Source organism: Pavona decussata, unplaced genomic scaffold, assembly GCF_977016875.1.
Source record: "Pavona decussata unplaced genomic scaffold, jaPavDecu1.1 SCAFFOLD_9, whole genome shotgun sequence".
NCBI lineage: Eukaryota > Metazoa > Cnidaria > Anthozoa > Scleractinia > Agariciidae > Pavona > Pavona decussata.
The window spans coordinates 3,295,013-3,304,133 of NW_028145432.1; the positions used below are offsets into that span (position 1 = coordinate 3,295,013).

At 39.9% G+C, this 9,121-nt stretch overlaps 2 protein-coding genes across 2 annotated transcripts; one reads left to right on the top strand and one right to left on the bottom strand.

Annotated features, from left to right (window-relative positions):
• The first annotated feature begins 648 nt into the window (after window positions 1-648).
• Window positions 649-3,743, top strand: LOC146488592 (uncharacterized). The gene is made up of 3 exons (XM_085116053.1): window positions 649-673; window positions 927-1,850; window positions 3,454-3,743. The coding sequence occupies exons 1-3, from the start codon at window positions 649-651 to the stop codon at window positions 3,705-3,707; spliced, it is 1,203 nt and encodes a 400-aa protein (XP_084972179.1). The 3' UTR covers window positions 3,708-3,743.
• A 1,056-nt stretch (window positions 3,744-4,799) lies between these two features.
• LOC146488593 (major facilitator superfamily domain-containing protein 6-A-like) lies at window positions 4,800-7,727 on the bottom strand. Its single transcript, XM_085116688.1, has one exon. The coding sequence runs from the start codon at window positions 7,616-7,618 to the stop codon at window positions 5,981-5,983; it is 1,638 nt and encodes a 545-aa protein (XP_084972814.1). The 5' UTR covers window positions 7,619-7,727; the 3' UTR covers window positions 4,800-5,980.
• Window positions 7,728-9,121: the final 1,394 nt, after the last annotated feature.

Genomic DNA, 9,121 nt, shown 5'->3' on the forward strand with positions numbered 1-9,121 from the left:
CAGGAACCCGCTACTGTCACGAAAAACATGAAAGGCATTTTCTTGTTGCTATTAATCAGTTTGGTTATAAGAAGTGACGGTTTGCTGACAAAAGGTAACGTAGCCTAGCTCATGACGTGAAACTAATGAGTCATTCACAATGTCCTTTTACTAAAGCTAAGACAATGAAGCGAAAAATCTCTTGTGTTTCTAGTGATACTAGAGCACTTAGCTAAATGATTTTAAAAAAGACGCACACGTTGGCGACGTTGTGCAAAAGAACAGTAATTCAATAATATTATATTACTGTTGATTAAATCCTGGTTATACTCCACGGAATTTTTGGTGGGGGTGTGTGGCTCAGTTCTCAGTCCATACCCTGACCCTTGTTTAGTCCAAAATATGTAATTTTCCTTAAGAGCCTGTTAACAAGGAGGGAGGGTTACCCTTGCAAGAGGGTTACCCTAGCACTTGCACATGTGTTCTTTTTTTACGCGACGTGTTTACAAGGTAGGTAGGGTTACCTTAGCGGTAACCCTACCTACCTTGTAAACGCTTTGCTAGGGATAACTCGCCTACACTCGCACGGGGCAACTTTTTACTTGCTTCCAGACCCTTTGGAAAGTTGAAAAGAGCCGCCAAAATTTGAAATGGAGGTACTTGTCAATTATGGGTGGATCTCCTGTAGATACTGGTAAGAGTGGGGTCATTGGGATTCCTGATTCTCTTCATACCTGAAATGCGAGGGGCCACTTTTGGTTTAAGCTTGAGGTGGGGATTGAGGGAGCTAAGATGAGAGTAGAATTGAATAAATGCGTTCACGGGCGAGGCAGACATGACTGTCATGAACAGATAGATATACAGATATACCATCATGTAGTTAGGGAGATGGGGTTAATACTCAGACGGCAAGCATTAACCTTAGTCTGTTTATCTCTATTTCCTAGGAAATAAAGAGAACAAAAAATCAAGCCATGCTAGTGATATAGCAAAGAAGCAGCAAGTACTTGTGCCACTGAGAACTTTGGCAGGCTCCACTTTTGGCCAAAACAATCCCATTATGTCTCAAATATTTCATTTGGAAGGGACAAACGAGATAAATCCTCTAAAAGATCCAACAACGGTCTTCCTAAACGGGGACAACCAGGCGAATTCGCATCAGGGTCTAATAGAAAGCCAGCAAACTGAAGAACAAGCACCACCTGAAGATAACAACTTCGGAATAGTTTCACCTTTGTTCAGCAATAGGATAGAAAACGACAGAGATGATGGCAAAAGCACTGTTACTTATGAAGACGCCAACCAACAAACATCTCCTTATGGTGAGCAGACGAATGATCAATATTTGAACCAAACACCTGACGAGGAGGACAACGAACCAGCCCAGACCGTGGTGGGTTACAACAACTACGACAGCAATTACATCACAAATTCTGCTCTACAAGGCCTTCCGACATTGTCTAGTGTTCTTGGTTCAAGGTTAAGAAAAGTTGATACTTTAAATTCGCTCGGTTTTAAACAGCCTGCCGTAGGGATGCCATACTATCCGTCTTTGATTAAGCAATTGTTAAACAAAGCTCAAGAGGAAGAACACGATCTTAATATTGATCCTGAAACAACGACTGGGGCAAGCAAGAAAGATAATGCCACAAACAGCCACAGTAAAACTGAAGCTGATGATTCTGACAAGGAAGAAGAATTAAGAAAACAAGAAGAAGAATATAAGAAAACTGTGCAAAATGCAGAATTGGCAGCAAATCTAGCAGAAGCAGCAAAGACCTTAACAAAACTCGTGAAAAAATTGACAGAACACGACGCAATCACAAGAAAACTCGAGGGGAAAGCGGCAGCAAAGAAAAATCACAGTGAAGGTTTGTTAATGTATATTGAATGTTTAATATTAGTATTTCCCCCAATGTTTCAGATTAAGCTTATTACGAAGCCATTTTTCACACACTTCCTACAGATTCTTTAGTCGAACTCGCGTGTGTTCCCAAAAACGTGACAATCATTTGAAATCCTAAGCAAGACTACACTTTTGAAAGAGATGTCTAATGCAACGACGCCTTCTCTCATCAAACTGCGCGCTCACAAATCACACAGGGTCAACCTTCTGTCGATCTTGCCAATAAATTTCAAAATGCCCCTGCAGTTGACGCCCAAAGGCAGCTAAGCTTATTTCCTTTTTTATGGATGCAATTAACGCCGCTAATTTCGCTGTGTGAATTTACGTTTGAGATGCCGCTAACTGTAAGAAGTTTTCATCTTATCTTTCAAGCCCAAACCGAACAACGACAACTTACCAAACTAGTTTACTCTCTTGATGCGCTATGTTAGGCTGCCTTAGGAACTAGTACATCTAGTAGCATCTAAATATGAATAAATCTGGGGGACCAGATGGGATTCCCCAAGAATACTTTATGATATGGCCCAGGAAGGCGCTCCTGTCATCTTCCCACAAAGCTTTGACTTTGGTTCTGTCCCGCAGGACCGCTCTTTAGCTATGATTGCTCCCATTTTCAAATCTGGGGATAACTCCAATCCTTCCAATTATAGCCATGTGTCGACCACCTGTATCAACTGTAAGTTAATGTAGGGTGTGATATTGAACAGGAAATGATTCTCCTGTGAAACGCAACTTATTCGGATTGTTCACGACTGGGCGTCTATGATTAACAACCAGGGGCAAGTTGATGCGATTCTTCTAGACATTTCTAAAGGGTTCGACAAAGTATCCTACGAAAGGTTTTCCTATTTATCTAACCTCGCCCGATTAAAGAACCCAGTCCGATGACCGTCAGTTTTCGGCGTGAGAAGTCATTTGGAAGCCTTATTCACTGGCTCTCTTTCTCCTAAGAGCATTTTGCATTGGAAACTTCATAAGGATTTGAAATTTGCTATATAAATGAATCCAAAGAAATTGTATATATTTCTGGTTTTATCATCTGAATTAATATTAGGGACCACCGTAATGGAAAGAGCTGACGTTTCGAGCTAACCCTCAAAACATCACCTCTCGAACTCGGCCCTTTATGGGCGGCCAAATTACTTTAGCAACTCAAAAGAGGAAACCAAATATTCGTTTCACTGCCCCCACTTAGGCAGCACCACAGTTGCTTTACAAACCAACCCGGTTATCAAAGAAATTATACCCGCAACACTGGTAAGGGCTGTTCGAAACTGCGGAGTACGGAGTAAAAAAAAAAATTAAAAAAATGAGAATTCCTTGAAATTACATTAATACCTCCTTGAATATTTTTCACAGTAAGAACTTTAATAAAAAGATACTTCATTACCAGCAATATTCATATTTTGTTCTAACATGACTGGACAAGATGAGCATCTCGTGTTTGGGCATGGTCATCATTATATTTGGTAGTCATCAATAATACTGCTCTTAAAGAGCGTACAAAACGTATGACTCGACAACAATCGCCGGGCGCTAAACTAATTGTATTTTTCTTGTGTCATTAGGTGTAGATGGAGGATGGACACAGTGGTCTAAGTGGTCAACATGTTCTGTAACATGCGGTGGAGGGTTGTCCTACACCAAACGAAACTGTACTAGCCCGTCTCCATCACACGACGAGCATCATTGCTCGGGTAGGCGCATCAGAGTTCGAATTTGTAACCTTAACAGGTGTAACACCGCTCACAAGAAAGTGGACCTACAGCGATCACTCAGTGAAATGGCAGCAGCTCAGAGGAGCGGCATCGAAATAACGTAACAAGACATTGGCGATATTACTGCATGACACATATCTAGCAAAAATGTCGATTATATGTAGTGACTACCAAAATAAGTGAATGAATGAAGATTGTTATTTTGTTCTCAAATTGAATCACACTGGAGAACCCTCTGAGAACTCAAACGGGAGTGGAATGCATGTCAGGCTTCAACAAAGATTATTTTCATAAAAGTCGTTACGTTGTTTGTCAGGATTTTCCCTTAGTAACCCTTTCTTTTCATTTAGGGTTCAGGAAAACAATGTAATGGTGTTTTTAGTACGTTTCGGAGGGGGGTAACCAATTTTTAAAATTTCGAGACCTACATGGCATAACACTATAGCTAATTGTCAGAAGTATCAGTTCACCCAGATCATATCTAGCATGAGTGTTTAGTTCTTTTAAGACTTCCTATAAGTAGTAGGATTACTTCGCCATCCGCATTTCTTGCATCTGACAGGATCCGGCATTTCTGAAATTACTTTCATTGGTATTATTCCTCGTAAATTGAACGTTCACTTCTTAACTTCCTACTAGAATCAAATACGGCTCTCCCTTTTTGCTTCTGACTGACAAGGATTGTTATGTAACGGATAAGATATTTACTCGACTGTTAGAAATGTAAGGGAAATAGTACGTCCGTTTTGTTTCAACAAGCATATTCTTGAGAGAGTTTTTGTATTGTAAATGGTCGTGCAAGAGTGTATTTTCAAAAATCTCCAGTATAGGAAAAGGAAGTTTTGTGTTAAACTAATGTTTCGCGTTCGTGACGGCGAACTTTGTTAAGAAAGAGTTGAACAATCTCGTTCTCACCAATTCTGATAGTTATTATTTAACCTTCGTATCTTGTGTACACACTAGATATTCTGCAAATATTCTCCATTACCAGCTCTTCTGCAATGATGCCGTGTTTTGGTATTAATATGTTGAAACAACTTTCCTTCTCAACCTCAGTACGACCTTGTCGGCTAAGCACGAGGTGTACGATTTTGCTGGATAATTGTTCAATGAGGTCTGTTTAGAGGTTCTTAAATTTTAATAAATATGAATAAGGATAATGAATAGAACTCTACAAAATACTCCACAAAGAAACATTGAAGACACTGGTGTGTATGTACTATTTTACCAGTTCGTAAAAGTAATGATCATAGTCATGATTTAAAAAGGTCCTGTTAAGAACGTCCCCGGGCGAATTAGGCAGTAGGGACTTTAAGCAAAAACAAGACGGCAACGCTAATGAAAACGTCACTTAAAAGTATAAGGTTTTGTTTATTGAACTTCTTCGCCATTAGTTTAACTCGTTCAACATGTACAATGTGGCCGAAACTATCCTGGAATAGAATTAGGAGGAATGGCGTTCAGAGAATGAAAATTTCACCATGATCGTGTGTGTCATGTTCTTTGCAAAACCTTGAATTTTATTTCACGTTGTTGTTTTGCCAAGGACGACAAAGATTTGTAACAAAATTTATAAAATGCGTATAGGGCCACTGTTTTTCTTATTAAATCTTATTGTTTTGTGACGTTCTCGTTGCCGTCACTGTAGTAGTTGCTTAAACTCCCTAGCAGCAGAAGTAGGCAGTGCGGTCGGTGATGTGACTAGTTTATAACTTTTAAGAATTATGTAAAGCAGAATTGCTTCACTTTCTTTAACGAAAACTTTTTTTAATTTTCTGTGTTGGTAAACTTCGCGATGTTTTCAGTCGTTTCAACTGTTGTCTCGTTTACAAATTATGTTTATCACTAAATTAGCACACCAGCTCATTAGCTCATTAAATATGTTTAGCAAACGACTAGTCATAGTCCAAGCAGGACATTTACAGGCTTTGTCTTTTACACCAAGTAATCTGGTAACTTTAAGTTACCTTTCATACTTAATGTCTTCATAAGTGGGTACTAAACATTAAGCCACTTAATCAATCTCTCTTTCATAAATTCACCTTTAGTAAAAAAAATCCATGTTCGGAAATTTAAATATATATGCATTGTATATATCTTTGTCCGTAATTTTTACGTCCTGTGAGCTAGTGCAAACTTGCGAAAATGGATGTTAACGAGTCAGGCTGTTGTTCCAATTTAACAACCAAAAAGATTGAAAATTGTACTAATTATAAAAATAAGTAACTCAGGACACTGGAAGGTTGGGTTTTATGCCGGCGTATATGAGAAGTTAGTTGAGACGTTCATGGAAATGTTTGTGCAAACAATGTAACAACCTGCCATGAACGATTAGGGAGTTTATTGAATCTAATTCTCTTGTTATGTCAATAAGTTACTATTTCAAATCATCTGCTTTACTAATAGTTTGAAAATGAATATTACTTTTCTTCTCCTCTGTTTGGCGAACGTTGTTGACTATAATAAACACAAAAAGAACTATCAAACTTAACTCTCCAAACACAAGAAATGCGGTACTGGTACCAAACTCGTGAACCATGACACCTCCCAGTAGCCCGCCACTGGCGTAACCTAATCCGGTGTAAAATCCATTGACAAGTCCTTGGAGAGTAGTGGCCACTCCAGGCTCTGCTCCCACATGGGAAACAAACGATGACCAAACAGCAGCAGTTGTTATTCCTTGGATAAGCTCTATAGGAAGGAAAAACCACGGTCTGCTACAGTAAGAGTAGTAAAAGAAACGCAGAGCATAGCACAGCAGTCCCAGGTATATAACCCGAAAATGTCCTATGTTGCGAAGCAGACGCTCAGATAATAAGTACACTACAACTTCTGCTGTGCTATTAGTAAGGATAATCAGACCAAACAGCATTTGCGGGCCGCCTAGTTCACGAAGATGCCAAAACAGAAATGTTTGTATAAATCCAAAAGCTGTCCCACAATAAAATACAATAAATATGAAAAACGCATAATCGAAGTTTCTTAGCACTTTTAGCCCACCAACAGCAGTTTCTCTGCATTGTGAGTGGTCAACAGGCTTATAACGAAACCGGCTCGCAACAACCAGAGCAGCTATCATGTAAAAAGCAAACACGTAAAAACAAGGAATATAATTGATGTCCATTTCCTGGCTACAAGGGTTAAGGGTTTTCCGACCGCTTATAGATGTGCCAACAATAAAGGCTGTCATGCCGTAACCAACTGATCCCCAGAATGCTTGCTTTCCATATTCATGGCTGTCCTCTGCTAAAATCTGTAGTGTGGCTGTGTCTGCGAGGCACTGGGTCGGAGATGCAAACATCTGTCCAGCTACGATAATACAAACCATGAAAATGAACAATCTCGACGAATCGGAAATTTTCTCTGGAGGAGGGTGATATTTAATGTCGGGAAAAGTATCTTCTGTGAGCTTAGTGAATTTCTCAGGTTCGTTTCTGCTTGAAAAAAAACTTAAGGCCCAAGGAAGAAATCGACTTGATCCAAAAATAGACTCATAAGATCGTGTTGAAGCGTGACCATGATCGATGGTGGTTTTTTGTGCGTTTGAGCGCGTTGTTGAACTCGTGAAGTTAGCCTTGCGCGTAGAAGTATTTTGGTACAACGATAAAGACAATGAGTTCATCTCATAGCAGGCCCTGGGTTTTTCTCCTATGGGTATTATGGCCAGAGAAAATGTTGACAATAGCCAAGCTGACAATCCTAATAATAACACAAATTTGCTTTTGTTGAATCTATCCGCGAGGGCACCCCAGACTGGTGTGAAGACAAACTGGACAAGAGATCGAACAGCCACAAGGATTCCAAGCTGTCGCGGCGATAAGAACAACTGTTTAAAGTACAATGATAGATAAGGCCACAGCGATCCAAACGCTGAAAAGTAGAACAGGTAAAACAATTTGGACACCAGTCGCTTTCGGTTAATTTTGCAATCGAAGCGATGTTTTGAATTCTCATCTCCTTCTTCATCATTACTGTCACAAGGTTTCTGTAAAGACGCCTTTGATTTCTCGGGCATATTTCCATTGACTCAGCAAGGATATCTTTTGCTTTTCTACTCGACACGCACTCCAAAACCCATTGACAACCTTCATTGATGCTTAAACGGGGATGTTGAGTTACCTACAATGTGGTGACATCATCTAGGGAAACAAGAGGCCTATTTTTTGTTTAGTCAAGTTAATTTTTTATGCCATAACCAAAACAACCCTGCCGAACCGGTATCACCATTGTTCTGACTTCCTTATAAGGAAGTTTGTTTAATAATGTTCTTTTTTGTTTATGAAAACTTGACAGCCGGCCTGGCCTTCTTAACAGATTTTTCCATCAGTATAATGGGTCATAAAAACCCAACAATTAAAATGTCAGAACAAGGAAGCGCATTTCTCAAATCCTCCAGTGTCACTATTACTAACAACTTCCAAAACTAAGCCCAAGGGGTAGATACTGTTCAGGAGAGATGAATCTATTCAGTTCATTTTGCGACTTGAAAAGGAGTATAGGCAGCTTAAGGCGGGATTACAGTCACATTTTTGTCAAATCTGGTGAGATCATTAAAAATTTTGATTTGCACCTTAATTCACTGATGGTAACCACTCAACAAAACATGGTAATCACTTTCTTATGTGTTTTTTTTTTCTTTTCTGTACTCTTTCTCGTAACGAAAAGCTTTTCGATCCGTTGCCATGGGAACGAAAATAAAAAACAACATCTTTTGTTTGAAAGTTGTCCTCAGAAGGATAGACTTTCTCAAAGTCCGTTTTCGTGGACTTCATCGCTTGTCAGTCACTCTTTCGGCCCAATAGAAGAAGACTTGAGGCCAGTCTATCAAAAGGACTATTGTTGGTGATACTAACTTTCCCTACTTACAATGAATAGAGGTGTTCTGTCACAAATGAATGTGCAAATGACAGTCAGGACTGCTCACACCAGAAGAATACTGAAGAATAAAACTAACAAGAAAACGACATGAACAAGAAGCTGTAGTCGTAATTCTCTGACAACACGCGCAAACTTCACAAACAAATCACGACCTCTGTAGTGCGCTGCTACAAGTGGCTGAGGTCCAGAGGGAGCAATGATACTTCAAGTAGCTTTATGCCACAGAAAGCAGCGTTAATCGCCAGTCGTGTGGGATGCCTGGGACTGGCGTACGTTTTGTGACACAGGCATACTCGAAAAAAGAAAGTCCGAGTTCTCCAAACAGGAGTCGAACCCCCGGGATCGAACCTATTGATCTTCAGGGCTTCAAATATATTGCACAGAAAGTACCAGCAAAATATCGAATCCATTGAATTTTTTACTCCTCCAAACTCGCCCAAATTGCCTTGGTAGGTCCTTGAATCCATCCACAAAACGGCCAGAGAGACAACTTCACTCGTGGACCTCCATGTTTACTACACAGCATGTTTGGCGACTCCGACAGTATGAAACCACCTCTCACCTCTGTTTTCTTTCAGGGGCTTGCATCTACCCACATTCCAGCTTAATGATGCCAGAGTGGGGGTTTCTGCAGAGGAAA

Coding starts and splice junctions, on each gene's coding strand:
- LOC146488592 (XM_085116053.1), top strand. CDS start 649: ATGGGTGGATCTCCTGTAGATACTG. Junction 674..926: donor TGGATCTCCTGTAGATACTG/GTAAGAGTGGGG, acceptor TCTATTTCCTAG/GAAATAAAGAGAACAAAAAA. Junction 1,851..3,453: donor AAAGAAAAATCACAGTGAAG/GTTTGTTAATGT, acceptor TTGTGTCATTAG/GTGTAGATGGAGGATGGACA.
- LOC146488593 (XM_085116688.1), bottom strand. CDS start 7,618: ATGCCCGAGAAATCAAAGGCGTCTTTACAGAAACCTTGTGACAGTAAT.